The 16,189-nt window shown below is 39.8% G+C and overlaps 1 protein-coding gene across 1 annotated transcript in view; it reads right to left on the bottom strand.

The window, feature by feature from the left end:
- Nalcn (sodium leak channel, non-selective) overlaps positions 1–16,189 on the bottom strand; it is a 317,042-nt gene that overhangs the window by 19,816 nt on the left and 281,037 nt on the right. Inside the window, exons 28-34 of the mRNA XM_032917213.1 lie at positions 10,438–10,544; positions 4,604–4,724; positions 4,422–4,520; positions 1,794–1,887; positions 1,168–1,274; positions 913–987; positions 84–203 (exon numbers count right to left, since the gene is read on the bottom strand). Of these exons, the coding sequence (XP_032773104.1) occupies positions 84–203; positions 913–987; positions 1,168–1,274; positions 1,794–1,887; positions 4,422–4,520; positions 4,604–4,724; positions 10,438–10,544 (723 nt within the window). The remainder of the gene's footprint in view (positions 1–83; positions 204–912; positions 988–1,167; positions 1,275–1,793; positions 1,888–4,421; positions 4,521–4,603; positions 4,725–10,437; positions 10,545–16,189) is intronic.

The raw sequence follows: 16,189 nt of genomic DNA, 5'->3' as shown, positions 1-16,189 counted from the left end.
TATGGAATGAAGAGACTGGGAAATGGCTTGAACTGGAGAAAAACTGAACTATCAACTAAAGTAAAGTGTGATGATGTACTTACCAGCAGAGCAAAATGGAGCACCACCCACACAACACCAAGAGACGTCACCAAGAGATCATATCGGTTTCTTCTGCTTTGCCAGAACCCAGCGGGTGACATTGCTATGATCTTCATTGTAACCTAGAGAAAGCAAGCAAAGAGGACACAGGGCAAGTGTTTGGGCATGTTTAAATCAATTAGATTTAATCATCATATAATCATCATCATTTAATATATATGAATACAGTTAATATAAGATACATCATTTTAAAGCCAAGTAGCCTGCATCTATTCATCTATTATCCACACTCTTTCCTGTGGATTCATAGCTAAATAGTCATTGCTGGTCATTTTTCTGCCTTGAGTACAAAACTGTATGTTGGGAAACATCAGCCAATTTACAGCAAAATGATAATCCACTTGAATTTCAAAGAAGATTGTATGGCAAATAGATGTGACACGGGGGACAGCATTTTAAGATGACCTTGTCTGGGCTGCTGGCATATTTACACTGTGTTGTATTCTGAATCCCTGAATAGCAGTGACTTATGTCCTAGGCTGCAAACATTCAAACCCTGTTTCTAGCAGGCTAATGCTCAGACACAACAATTGGCAGGAGTGTTTCTCCAATTAGAAAAATTGGAAATATAAAGTGAAGTCTTTCTGACGTTAATCAGAACAGCCAGAAGGGAGATGTACTCAGAGAATGTACCCTGGTCATGAAACCTACCCACCAAAGACTTTAAAAACAAGGGAGCAGGGAGCTAGAAGTAGGTGACATCAAAAGGGGGCCTTCATTCCCTTTTAGTTGTCCCTAGCTTCCCCCAGAGAGGCAGATTTATTACTGTACCTCTAAGACAAAGATGAAGGTGAAGACGACCGACATGGTTGCCAAAGGAACCGTCACAGGATCCTCAACATCCCACTGCGACCAGGAGAACACAAGTTACTGCCACGTCCACCAGATAGATTTTTCTCTCTCTGCTACTCAGCATATATGCCAGTTATTACTAAAGACCAGAGGCTGCAAAAGGCAATGTTTGCAACACTCCTGCAAGTACCAGGGATGTGAAATCCCTCCAGAAATCTCAAGGAGAAACAATACCTTGACAGATAGCAACACAGACTGGGCCAGAACCAGCAACGCAATTGTCCTTTTAAAAAACGGATGCTGGGTTATGTCATACATTTTAGCTCTAAATCCATCATTATCTGAAAGAAAGAAAGAAAGGTTTAGGTGAGGGTGCTTTAGATATGGCCAGATTCACTTTCTTGTCTTTCATAGTCTTTAATGTCCGTCTTCAAACCCATTATAGTCTTCCCTTCCGGTTCAATCTATTATGAAGTGCTTTGGAGGAATGGCTGGTGCTGGATATCGAAACGACAGCACATAGCACCAACCATATTGAAAGAAGAAGCGCATCATTCAAGTCCTGGTAGCTTAGTACATTTCCCTCATATCTAAAAGGCAAACACAAATATATTTTATTTAAAAATTCAGGTTTTTTTTTTTCATTAAGGCTTATGCAGAGAGAGCACTGAAGCACAGCCTTTGGGCGACTGATTTTAATAGCCTCAAGAAGAGATCAGCAGTTTGGAGTCTGTTTCAATATTAACTTATGCACAACCCCCTAGTGGCCTCACGATTATTATTTTAATTTAAATCTGAGGCTCTTAGGGAAGCAGGAACACTAGTGCCCCACATGAATAAAATCAGAACATCTTTGATACCCGGCCGAGGTGGGAGATGAAGAGGCTGTGCGATCTTCAATCTGCTCTTGAGATCTTCCCATCTTCTCTGATCTACCGTCAGCAGGGCTGTCCCCTTGGAAACAAAGGAAACAGTGGAGGGAAGAAATGAGCAATGTGGACGGGATGGCTTTACAGGCAGACCAATGTGGGGACCTGAAAGAAAATAGTCTGCAAGAACCACAGTGGTTGGAGAGACATGGTCAGAACGAGTGACCCATAATGACAGGCATTCCAGCAGGGATGGGTGCATACCGGGGGCGTTCAGCAGTTTCCAGGGGTGTCCCCTTGAATACCTGGAACATTTGGGCTTGAGAAAGTTTCAAGAATGTTTTCTACATACTAGCTGTGGCTAGTTTAGTTTTATAGTAGCCAATCAGATATCTGAGTAGCTGCTGGAAGAGGGCATTTGTTCTTTATATATCTTTAAAAAAAAAACAGTTCAATAGCTGCAATTATAAAACTATTTTTAGCGGATGAGTCATAGAATTTTCCTCTTCCAGAAACAAATGGTATGATAATTTGCTAGATGTTATAAAGAAGAGTACTTGATAAAAAATGCACATAAATGATATTGCATTGTATTATTCTGTATTTGATTTATTATACTACATTGCAGAGGTAGACATATAATTAAAGAGCTAAGGTTGAGGGAAAAACTCACTCCCTTTCTCTACTTCCTTCTGTAGAGATAACAACTGTCCTGTCAGGGAACATCTCCCTAGATTGGCTTTCAGAATTGTGTGCTTTCTGACTGTATAAGTACGAAGAAAAAAATGTTTCTAATTTCTAAATTATTGGGATGAAATATATCCAATGTGTATTTATTTATGAAGAATTTCTTTACCTTTAAAAATGTCAATATTTGTTTGTGTGCGTGAATGCAGTTGTGCACACACACACACACACACACACATACACACACTCTTACATAATTAGAACCTTTTATTTCCAACCAACAAATCAAGTTTGTGATATCTGGAAAACTGGCTGCTAACTTCTGCCTCCCTCTTGGCATCTGTTTGGCCTGACACATCATAATCCCAAACAAGCTGTCACTTCCTGACTCTTTTAGGACATAACTATGGTGTTGGAGGCAAAGAATCCTCAGTAATTCATAGCTATTTCAAGACTGGCATATAATCACACAGTTGCTTCCTGTTATTGAGCATTGTACGCTGGGTCACTCATGCTGCTGACTGGTGAGCTGCCCTGGAGCTCAGTCCTCTTGCATCCAGGGCCCTTCCAGGGACCCCTAACCACCCTGGACTGGCAGTACCTCATTTCCCTGGTAAATGTGCTGATAAGCTCCTTCCTATAGTCTGGAATTCCCAGTGTCTGCTCTACCACATGGCTCAAAGGCATCTAAAAGGACACATCTTTCTCTTTCTGGCTGCTATTAAACGGAACACACTGGAGGGTTAGAGTATCTCATTTATGAACATGCTAAAAAAGTAAAATAAAGGGGCTAGGTAACATGGTTGCTGCTGCTCTAGGAGACCATCTTTCTGAGAGTTGGAGTAGTACTGGGGTCAAAGGGAGATTTTAAAATTGTAGTCTTTGAAAGGCTGAATGGAATGAAATGCTCATTAGGTGCACCTCGAAGGTGGCAGTTGACTAAGTTACTGGCACCACACACATTGAACATGGGGACGGTGAATGATACAGTCTCTCATGTAGCCACACAAACTAAAGATCTCTTGCATGAGCACATGGGAATCGGCCATCACTGTGCACAACTGAACAGCAGGAACTTCACAGGAAAATGGAGCCTTTTACTTTAGAGGCTTCAACACTCTTACATTAGAAGAATCACAGACCCTGTAGTCATAGGAAAAGAGTCAGACTTTGGCCCCAAGTGGTATTCTCGTCCACAAATTGCAGCATCTTGAGAGATGGCAGAAGCTTCTTCTGTATAGTGAGTCCTCCAAGCTTGTATGCATTTAAGTGTGATTCCCCGAGATAGAACTCCCAAGAGACAGTTTAACCAGCCTTGCCCAGAACAACAATTGCCAAGGGGACACTTCCCTTAAACTTGTGCACCATAGGAAACCACATTGCTGTTTCTATCCATGAGTTTTGAAACCATCATGAGAGCTGTTCTAACTGAAGCTGCTTCCTGAGTTCAGGAAATATGTAAAATTTATATGGATTAAAAAAAAATCTTTTTAGTCTTTGAACTGTCCTTTACACTTTATATGGCTTCTACTTACCTTATCAAAATTCTGAGTTCATTCATTGAGTGACAAAGAAGCACACAATTCACGTTTTTGTAAAGGCAGTATGGACTACAATCAGAGCATAACTTGAAACTATCATATTTTACTAACTCACTGTAAATCCTTCCCATCTGAACAATAGGAGATGTGCTTCTCAGCTGTGGGGAAATTACTGTTGCCATAAGGGTAAATCTGGGAAGAGAATTATACTCCTAAGTAACAGACCCAAACCACAGCAGTGAGGCAGTTAGCAAAAGAGTTTTACACAGGTTAGTTACATGAGTCACATTACAATTTAATGTGGCTCCATGCCGTGTATGAAAAAAAAATTAGCTTAAAGCAAGGGCAAGAACAAAAATTAAGTCTGTGCTATTAATCTGAGAAGACTTACCTTGTTTTCATTGAAGTTAGCAATAACTACACCGACAAAAAGAGTCAGTCCAATCATGCAACCCAGGAATACGAAAACATGAATATAGATTCCATGGATCTGTGAAAATGAAAGATGTTATTTATCAGAGCCAATGGGAACCACCCTGGATATATTTAGAAAAATCCCATGTGGTTGCTTACCGGCCCCACGCGATGAATAATGACATCTCTCACTTCTACCCAGCCTTTCAAGGACAGAACTTCAAACAATGCCAGCATAGCATTTCCCACATTGTCAAAGTTAAAGTTACGAGGATTTGCCCTGTAATTAGGAAAGCGGGATGTTGGATGAGAGTGCAATGCACCAGTGGCCCAATACTTATAGTCTCCCTCCTTCCCTTCCTCTCTCTCTCCCTTCCTCCCTGCCTGCTCTCTCTCTCTCTCTCGCTCTCTCTCTCTCTCTCTCTCTCTCTCTCTCTCTCTCTCTCTCTCTTTTGAGACAGTGTTTCCATGTGTAGCCCTGGCTGTTCTAGAACTTGCCTATATATCAGGGTGGCCTAAAACTCACAGAGAACTGTCTGTCTTTGCCTCCCAAGTGCTGAGATTAAAGGCATGTTCCACCATTGCCCAGCTCTATAGCCCAGCTCTATAGCTCTGTTCTGGGTGTAGAGTCTGGAAAACGGTTGGGTCATATAGCATTCATTTGCTAAGTTACAGAAACATGCTAGTATGCTATAATTTATTATTATGTTCTTTCTGTCGTGATGGATGCTCTCAAATTAAAGCTAAAGGCTCAAATCTAGATCTAGTCCAAGTGGTGACATAACCCTCCACCTTGTCTTACAACACCCCAAACTGGAAGCTAAATAACATTAGAGATTTGCACAATGAGGTATTGTGTTCTGGACATGAGTTCTGAAATAGTATAATTCCCCGTACAGTAGGTCTGATGAGAGCAGTGCTTACTGACTTGTTTTACGTGTCCTTGTGAAGGGTGATGCACCAAGAGGCTCCTGAGTCAGAGGACATCACTCAGTGCAGTATATTTCCATCACATTCTCTGAGGTCTTTTCCTTTTCAGTAACCTCAAGTGTTCTCAATAGTTCCTTCTTGTGATTCCCAACGCACAGTCTGTTGTCTACATCTATCACAGATTTATGATACCTCAGACATTTGGTCCCATCATTCTTTATTTTCTTTTGAGGGAAAGGATGCCCAATACCATGTTTGTCTCAGTTGTGACTATGTTTCTTTTTATTACCTGGTGGGTATTAACTGACACAAAACATATTCAGTGCCTTCATTATTCTCCTCCCTTTATGAGAGGCTATTTTAAACCATCAAAGATTTACATGATTCTTGATACCCATTCTGAGGTTGAAGGACAGAGAGCTCTGAGTTGTTGAATGCAATCAGCCCACTTCCTCCTTCTGTATTATGTTTCCATCTTTTGTTCTCCTATGCTACTTTATCTATTGAAATTTAACCTTTGTGAGGTCGAACTCTAGAGAGCATTTGGTTCAATATCTTCACGTATCTTTTATGGTTTCTTAACTACAGGAATGTTCATGAGATGCGTCTTGATAATACATAGAGATATGATGAGAAAGTCTAAGACTACCACTGGCTTGAACCTCAGGGTTTGAGAATGACTGGCACAGGCATTTGGTATCAATGTAGAAGCTCCACTCAGATATTCATATTTTAGAATTTTGTTTTATATTTTTGTATGGAAGTACAAATATACAAGCTTGGAATTTTTCAATAATCTCTCCTTGGGGAGGGTCTCAATTACATTTCCTATCTCTTAGAGTAGACAGTGCTTGTAAGGACTATGCATACCCAAAGTTTGCTTGCATAAGAACTTTAAAAAAATAAAACCAAGGGAGTTAGCTCTCAGATCCAATGTCAATCTTTCTTACTCATCTGTTTTCTTTATGTAAAAGTGCTTTTGTAGCTAAATTTGCAGCAACTTAAACTACTTTCATGTCCCACATATTTTAGAAGTTAGAAAATGCTAAGAAAAATATTTTTAGGCTAAATCAAGAAAAACAAGACATAGAGTTAAAAGAATATATCACATTTTGGAAAGTAAGACTTTTCCAGTTCAATCATATAAAGTATTTGTTTATGCTGTGCTATCAAAATTGCCAAGTTTGAAATCGGATCTGTAAGTCCAGAGGGCTTTAGTAAATCCAAAACATAACCTATCATTGTTATTTTCTATGTACCCACATTTGAATCAGAACACTAGTTAAAACTTTTTTTTCTGGTCTTGTATATTTAAGTCATAAAACTAAGATTTATTCTGACTTTAGACTTTGCTCTCTCTTTTGCCTCCTGAAGAACATGGTTTAGGGCCCTGTGATTATGATAAAGCTAATGGGTCCTCTCCTGGGGAAGATGGGCACTATGGGAAATGTGACCTAGGCTGCCCCTGGTCCCTTCCCATTGTTCCATATCTACCTACCTCCTCTGACTCCTTCTTTCCTACCTACCTGTCTGTGGCCTCTCTTTCCCCTCCCTAACCACATATTCCTGAGTCTTTCCTATTCCCTAACCACCTGTCCTTAGATTTCCCCCTCTTTTCTAACCTTTTTGCCATTCTCTTTTCCTACTGGTTGGCCTTTCCCCTTCCTCACACATTTCTGAGCCTCTGTCCTTTAGAAAGCCAATGTGCTTTCTCTTCTCAGCATTGGTCTGGCTAGGCATTTTAGGGTAGGGGCTTCTTCTGTATCCCATTTATTGCACTTCTACCATTTGTAGAAAAACAGAAGTGAACATTGCAGAAAAAAAACCTTGATGTTGAAACCTCTTCTTTGTAGTAATCATTTCTCCAACTCTTGGATCTTTTTTTTTTTTATTAACTTGAGTATTTCTTATATACATTTCAACTGGGAAAGGGAATAACAACTCTTGGATCTTAAATTATCTGACCCTGAGCCACTGTAAGACCTGATGTCCTTCTACCTGGAAGTATTTAATATAGCTTAAAGTTGCCTGAAGAGTGAGCTTTTGGCAAGCCAGAGGGGAGCTTAGGGGCTTGATGATGCATAACAAAACCTTTAACAGGTTTATGAAATTATTTGTAATTTGTTTTTTATTTTAACTTTAGGTTTCTAAGGAACAAAAGTGACAATTTACAGCTAAGTAAATAACAAGCATGCCTAGTGAGTGTAAGCACTGAGTAATTAGTAAAAAGTAGAATACTTTTTTTATCTATGCATGCTACTTCCTATATTCTAGACCCATGCTTAAAATAAAACACATGATATTCATGGTATAGTGTATGCTTAGTCCTTTTTACTGAGCTATTTTTTTATCTCATCAAGTCTGGGTGATTTGGAAGAAAATGAACATATTTATCTGAAGAGAGTCTATTGAGTTAGTCTGTCTCCTGAATTAGAGTGTGCATATTTATGTCTTAATTTTAATTACCAAAGCATTTCACTAGGCATATTCCCAAATATAGGTTACTTTCTTAATCATAATTTAGCTGGAATGAAATTAAATCTTTTTCAGCTTTTAACTCTCATTAGATCAAAGAAGGAACGTTTAAAAAGTGTTATAAATACTGTTGGAATTTACTAAATTGAAGATTTTTGTTTCACAATGAAAAAACCCAAGGTACAAAGCAGGACAAATGGGCAAAAACCTGTGTGTAATGATGTCCAAGTGACACACTTTCATTTGCTTGGGGTACAAAAATGTTGTTGAATTTGACATCCCCAGTAATAATGTAATATTATATTTAAAACTAAAGTTCATTTAAAAAGTCACATAAAGTAGGTTTTATGGGCAAGTTGAATGAAACACAGCACAACTGAGGACATGTTTGTTTGTCTCAACACACTGTCTTCCAGGGAGCTCTGGCTCTCATCGTAACATCTTGAGAAGCTACAAGGCTTTTTGATCACTTTGTTATAAGTTTGGGACCTTTCTCATGGGGACATGGTTTTCAAAGCATTTGACCTAGACTTCACATCCCAGTCACCATAATGTCTGTAAGGAACATTAGGGATAGCCTCTATGTTCTAGAGCCTTGTGGAATCATCATCAGTTTGTCCTATCTAAACACCTTATCATGATCTATCACTTTGCTCACACAAGAATTAGCATCCTGAGAGTAAATGAATGAAGGGGCGAGTGCTATGATATCTCCACTTTTCACTTGGCCCATGCCTACTTTCCTTGGAAGAGGGAAATCATCATATAGCCTTCCCCACAATTTTCTTTTCTTTCTGCCTTTGACAAACCTTGGTATTTCCCTGTATGAACGACCCTCCATGGTGTTGGATGGTTTCTCCTCTTGAGACTGTTAGCTTTTCAATAGTGTTTATCAACTGATCAACTGGCCTTTTTATATTTCAAATTTCCTCTTAGTACCCTGCATTTTGAAACAAGAATGCTCACTTGCATCATTTCTGTGGTGAGTCTCAGATCCTGTACCGGAGAAACACACCAGGGCTTCTCACACTTTGTTGTGAGAAACACACCAGGGCTTCCTTCAATGGAACCTTCCTCCACCCAGCACACAGCCCTTTGTACCAGAGTTCCATACAAGATGGTCCAGACCAGGTGGCTCTAAGCAAGGACCACATCATCTTTTATGTAAATGAGATAGTCTGCTTTGCAAGGTGTGGAAGGGCAGCTTTGCCGTGGAGCCTCTCACTGCCTTTTCAAGCTCTAATCCTAAGGGCCCTACCAATAGGCCTCATTTAACTTGGATGAGGAACACCTTGGTCTTCCTCCATAGTGAGAAGTGGGGGCGCCATAGCATTCTCCTCCTGACTCATTTACTCTTAAGATGTTATGCTTGTGTGAGCAGAGTGATGGAGGGCGATGAGGTCTTAGTAAGTTCTGGAGAGTCGCTGTCTTAAGAGTTAAGATCAGCTTTGAGGCTTTAGCCCAAATCCCAAAACATCAGGAGAGAAAAGAAAAAATCCCATTTGATGTCTTGGTATAAATAAGGTATTTATGGTATAATGAATTTTCGTCTCACCAAAATAAACCTTTTATGCCTCTTCGAATTTTCATTTTAATGTAAATGAGCTCACTTTTGTAAGTGGGTATTGGGATAAGGCTTTCCCTATGAGTTAAATCCCTCTTCTCCATGCTCAAGCCCTACATCCTAAATTAACTGTTTTCCACAGTTGTTGGATGTTAAAAAAAACCCAATAGCAATCATATTGAATTGTGCATAAAAGTGAATTTTATATTAGAGAAATGGCAAAGCAAGATAAAAAATGAGTCAGGGCTATATCTGGGTGAAATGTTATTCCTTTGAAAAAGTTTTGATGAATAGAAAAGAAAGCTACTTATGACAAAAACAGGGTTTCTGTGGCTCCCTTATTAGCCTAAGAGGTAAAAAGAAAATTTACAAAGGTAGTCAAAAGGTCAAGTGAAGTTGATAGAATACTGAGTTTATCAATGAAGCAGAAAATTTTATTCATAATCATTAACCAACAGGTAATAAAGAAAGGTACAGAGCAGGTCACACCTTGGGTTGGAAATACTATAAAAACTCATTTCCCAGAAAAATTGATTTTAAGAAATGGGTCTAATCAACTATGCTACTGACTATTCATCTCTAGTATTACTGCAGTGGAGATCCATCAGTGTCCATGGGTTTTGTAATGAAGTAGCTTTATGATTTAGAGTTCTTGGTAGCTCTTATGAGAACATTGGCCCCTCTTAAAGACACAAGCTCAGAATGACTTCAGCATCAATGTGATTGGAGAGTTTTCTTTTCAAAGCTTATTAATACCTTTAGTCAAGTAATTAAAATTATTTGAATCCAGATATGTACTTTAATTCATTTTTAAAAAGTATTATTTCATTAATTTCACGAAGAAACATGAGTTTCAATGTACTGCTTGGTTCAGAAAATGCTATTACCCAATTCTTTTTTCTGTATTATTTAAATTAACTTAATATTTTAAACAGAATTAGTTTAGTCTCACACCAAATTATGCTGCTTTAAACCAATATGAATAAGTGTAGCATTCTTTAGGGTATATTTCTGACAAGCTTACCAAACACGGGGCACCCAAAATCCAGGTTTTTTCTCTCCAGGTCTTAGTTTTAAATTTAAGTTCTTGGACACACTTACATTAATTCTGAAGATGCCGTTACAGTCTTCCTAAAGTAGGAAAAAGAAAGGAGTAGGAAGACCTGGTCAGAAAGTAAACTCAGAGAAAATTTCTTATTCATGTATCTTAATGGAGGCTTTGAGGGGGTGAAAGCTGATGCTGACAATGTGCAAAGAAGTCAGAGAAGTGACCAAGAAAGATGCTCATTAACATAAGCTCATCTCATCTCAAACCCACTGTGAAGTATTCATTCATACTCACTTAGAACTCTACAGTGAAAGTTAGAAAAGCAAGTGCCAATAAGACTGTAGAGAAAAGTGACCGTCACTCTTGAAACATACACACTGAAGGGTAGGAATAATCAGTGTACTTCAGCTTCTGTTGGGAATGATCTGGCCTTTCCCTTCAGTGACTGAACAGACCTGTGCATGCTATGCTTTGGACATGGTTTTGGTAGTTCCCAGTGTACAGTGAGGAAAAAAAAGAGGATCCTAAAGAGCCGGTATTAGGTAGTTAGATCAATGAGGGGATGCTGTTTTCACAAATGTACATGCTAGCTAATTCCTGACATCTAGTTCTAACAGCACAAACAACACATCATCATAAACAAGCACAGCACTTTCCCAGTCTCTGGTTTCTGTCTCACTCTCTGATGTCTCTCTTACTCACACGCTCACTATGTCATCTGCTATCATATATTTGGTCAAGAGGGCCCTGACGGAAGGTTAAACAAATGTAGCTTAGGGGACTCGTAGGTCCTATATCTGTTGTTAAGTAAACCCTTCCTCTTAAAAAAAAGCTCAGCGTCAAGTGTTTCGTTATGGCCATAGGAGACAAACTATACCAAATGACCCAGAAAATATGTTTATAGAAAGAAAAGAAAATCTGCTACATGGATGTCTATACTGGTGATGTTCACATAGCCAGAAGCTAGAAGTGAAAATGTGAAAATGCCCATCATTGGATATATAAAAGCAAATTATGGTGCATTCATTTGCACAGTAGACTATCCATAGCAAGGGATGAAGTACCAATATATTATATACAAAGATGACCACTGTAAACACAGATATGCTAGGTTTAAAAAGACAGTCACAGAAGACAGTATATTACATGATTTCTTCCACATGAAGGTCTAGAACAGGATACTATTGAGTAAATAGTAGCCAGTGAGACTGGAGGTGGAGCTGGGGGTGAAGGGATGAGCAGGCAGTTAGCATGGACAAGGAGTCTTTTTATAATGCTACCAAGTGACCACACTCTCTGGTATAGAGCTCCGAACATGTTAAAAGCTATTCAGTAGCACACTGTAATAGGGTGAATTATGCAGCATTTGAACTATGTCTCAATAAAGAAGCTGTTAAAAGTTTATAAAGGGAAAAATGTGTGTGTGTGTGTGTGTGTGTGTGTGTGTGTGTGTGTGCGCGCGCGCGTGTGTGTGTGTGTTTTGATTCATTTTCTATTTTCCCTTTGATTATTTTTTGACTAGGGTTATTTTTTGAGCCCCAACCTGAGTTTAGTAAAATTTTTGATCATTGTTCAACTATAAAATACACCTTTTCGTGGTTCTCCATTTCTGTTCATGGGTTAGCATTCTAGCATTCTATTCCTTTCTATATAATAACCTAGAAATTGTCTTAGTTTTCCTTCTTCCTCATGGACCACGTCTCTTTTGTTTGTGTGTGTCCATATTTGTCTGTATGTAGAGACCAGAGGGTGACATCTGGTGTCCTCAATAATTTTTCTTCTTATTTTTTTGAGATATGGTCTGTAACAGAACATGGAAATAAGCAAGTAGGCTCCTCTGTCTGGCCAGAAAGCTCTAAGTCTTTTCTATCTCTGTCTCCCCTCCTCTGGGATTATCAGTGCAGGATTCCTGTGCCTAGCTTCTAAATGGGAATTAGGGTTTGAACCCAGGTACTCATTTCACGTGGCAAGCACTTTACTAACCAAGCTGTTTCCCCAGCCCCTCACACCTTATTCTTATCTCAGTTTAGTTAATGACAAGATTACTTCTTTCTAGATAATCAGCGAAATCCTTTGAAATAAAAAGTGCTACTTTTGACCCAAGTAACAAAAATATGAAAAGTAATGGGAAGGAAAATTTACCTGTAATTCCCCAGAGAAACACACAGTTGAGTTTCTGCTGTATATTCTAGTCTTTTTCCTATGCATACATGGGGTCATACAGTTTTTTTTATCTTTTCATTCTTTTCAGCTAAAAATATACAGAAGTTATCTTTTCATAGTCTTATCTATTCATCTACATCATTATTTTTAAGGGCTGTATTGTAGTATACTATATAAAGGCCCCACAATGCATTTGGCCTTACTGCCCCTTCCAGTTTTGTCTTTCTGAGCCCACCTTTCATCATACAAGGCATCCTGGTAGCCTAGCTAAAAGCACAGCATGTGGATTCGGGATGCCTTGAGGTGGATCAGTTTTCCTACATAGTACATGGGTGGCCTGTTGCATGGCAGATTTCTCCACTAACTTGAAGAGGGGGGAGAAGGAGTCCCATTAGGCTCAAGAGATAAACAAAAGAAGAACACAAACTTGGAATGCTGTCCAAGGACCCTCCCCTGCAGCACTCAAAGGAGTAAGCTGTGACGGGAGGAGACTGAGTATCTCAGCTGCAGAGTAAGATTTAGCTGAAATTTCTCACACTATTGAGCTGCCTGAAGCTGTGCTGAGAGCTCCAGAGTTGTGGTTTTCTAGAGGTTTTGTTGAGGTGGGCTTTATGGTGATATAACTGCTTTTTAGTAATTTCTGTTCCTTGTAAGTAACTCCTCACCCATACTCCTGTTAGTGACCCTGATAAAACCTCACTGATTCGCCAAGATGGACACTGGTGCAATCATAACTATGGTCTGTCATTAGTTCCCTAGGGTGAATAGGCATGTACATGTGCACGTGTGTGTGTGTGTGTGTGTGTGTGTGTGTGTGTGTGTGTGTGTGTGTGTGTGCATTTTGCATCTCTTACGCTATATCTTCCATGAATTTTTTAATCACTCTGTACTTGTTTTACTCATTCCTACTATATGGGTAACAAAACCAGTCTGAGTAACAGCACTGTGTACTCTCTGAGTACTGAGAAGTGCTTGATTTCTCTTCCAAACTTATTTTTTAATTTCATCAATGCGGAAAGGAAAGGAAGTCTACTACCTGAGACAGGTATAGACACTTTGCATAAGAAAGCCAGTTTTTTCTTCCTAATATATTATTTTCTGTGAGAAGTGTTCTAGAGGAGGAAACAGAAGGAAGAACCAAGTAGACCAAGCTCTTGCATCTACTACTCTGGGATTGAGATATGGCAGCCCTGATCTCAAGCCTCATGTTTGTGTTTTGACCTGCTTCCATACAGTGACCACTGGGCAGGTTTGGTATCCTTCTTCATTCTACTTCCTCTGCTTGGGAAGGCCTTTTCCTCTTGGTGTAGATCCTCCTCCCTCCTCCCTCCCTCCTCCCTCCCTCCTCCTCCCTCCTCCTCCTCCTCCTCCTCCTCCTCCTCCTCCTCCTCCTCCTCCTCCTCCTCCTCCTCCTTCTTCTTCTCTCTCTCTCTCTCTCTCTCTCTCTCTCTCTCTCTCTCTCTCTCTCTCTCTCTCTCTCTCTCTCTCTGGACGTTGTTGCCCCTGCACATTGTATCCTTAAGCTTCAGCCTCCCATAGAACTCACTGCTCCCTTCAAAATGACAAAGGCATCTTTTCTGTTTGCTCCTTCACAGAGTGCCCTCCATCCCACCCCCACCCCTCCAGGAGTCATCAGACCTCAGCTTGGACTGGGGCTGGGTGTGAGTCCATAATAGAACATCATGATGCTCTCAGGCCATCATTAATATGGTGAGTCATCCAGGGATCCTACGAAGCTTCAACTTGAAATGTTGTTATTATCTTTCTGTCTTGGGCTCAGTGTGAGTCTAAAATAACTCTTGATTCTTACATAAGCCTGTGGACAAATGTATCAGATCTTTATTCATTTCTTCATTTTCTGTTATGGTAGATTATGACCTTGGTTTCCTGTAATCTCTTCACAGGTTCATGGAAGTTTCAGGAATATCTCAATCTCCCTGACACATCTAAGTCCTCTTCTTATATCAATATACTTTATAACATATTATGCCAGGGCAAGACTTTGGTTATTTTTTTTACATCTTTATTGGATATTTTATTTATGTCCATTTCAAATGTTATCCCCCTTCCCAGTTTCCCATCCATAACCTATCTCCCCCTGCTTCAGTGAGGGTGCTCTCCCCACACCCATTCCCTCCCACGTGCACACTCTGACATTCCCCTACACTGGGAAATAGAGCCTTGACAAGACCAAGGGCCTCTCCTCCCATTGATGCCCAACAAGGCCATCCTCTGCTACTTATGTGGCTGGAGCCATAGCTCCATCCCTGTGTACTCTTGAGATGGTGGTTTTGTCCTTGGGAGCTCTTGAGGGCCTCGTTGGTTGATATTATTTTTCTTCTTATGTGGTTGCAAACCCCTTCATCTCCTTCAACCCTTTCTCTAACTCCACCATTGGGGACCCCATTCTCAGTTCAATGGTTGGCTGTGAGCTTCTGCCTCTGTATTTGTTAGGCTCTGTCAGAGCCTCTTGGGAGACAGCTATATCGGGGCTCCTGTCAGCATGTACTTCTTGACATCTGCAGTAGTGTCTGGGTTTGGTGGCTGTATATGGGATGGATCCTCAGGTGTGGCAGTCTCTGGATTGCCTTTTCTTCAGTCTCTGCTCCATACTTTGTCTCCATATTTCCTCCTGTGAGTATTTTTGTTCCTCTTTCTAAGAAGGACTATATCTACACTTTGGCCTTCCTTCTTCTTGAGCTTCATGTGGTCTCTGAATTGTATCTTGGGTATTCTGAGCTTTTGGTCTAATAGCCACTTATCAGTGAGTGTATACTGTGTGTGTTCTTATGTGATTGGATTACTTCACTCAAGATTGATTTTTTATAGTTCCATCTGTTTACCTAAGAGTTTTGTGAAGTCATTGTTTTTAAGAGCTGAGTAACAATGTATCTTTATCTTCTATTAGATCTCATGAAACTACGTTTTCTCATATTCATGAATGGTAAGACTGTGCTCTTTCCTTAGGAATATGGTTGAAATGATATGGGCACTTTATTAAAGTCCTTTATGAAAGAGTCTTATCTGGCACCTAGGTGAAGACCTAGTGAAGGGTAGATTTACCAGATAGAAGGAACTCAACTTTAGTCATATGGAGAAGATCTGTGTAGTTTATCCAAAATGTAATACATGCATGTCATTATATAATGTGTCCAGGATAGGAGATCATTGCAGCTAATCTCCACTTATTGGCACTGACTGAAGAAAGAGGACACAGTGCTGCAGTGATCTTATGTAAGGTCAGATCTTTGTTGGGAATCTTGTATGCTCTCATAAAGGGGAAACCTCCAATAGTTACTAATGAATACATAACACTGATTTTCTGTTGGAGAGGATGCCAAGAGTGAAAAGGGTATAAAAGGAGTGTGGGTTTCTCAGAGATACAGGGTTAAGTATCTTGGGTAGGTTTAGTGTCATTTGCTAGCAAGTCTTACATGATCAGAGGGGAGAGATCAATTAAAGAGAATATTCTGAGGCCCTTAACTGTAAAAACCTTAAAAATCCTGGGTGGGGAAGCCCATCTTCAGTGGTGGTGTGGTGATTGGTTCTAGGACAGGAAGGAGGA

This window comes from Rattus rattus, chromosome 12 (genome assembly GCF_011064425.1).
Source record: "Rattus rattus isolate New Zealand chromosome 12, Rrattus_CSIRO_v1, whole genome shotgun sequence".
NCBI classification, from domain to species: Eukaryota; Metazoa; Chordata; class Mammalia; order Rodentia; family Muridae; genus Rattus; species Rattus rattus.
Note: the sequence above shows the minus strand (reverse complement) of the source record. Positions and strands in the feature narration are given on the sequence as shown.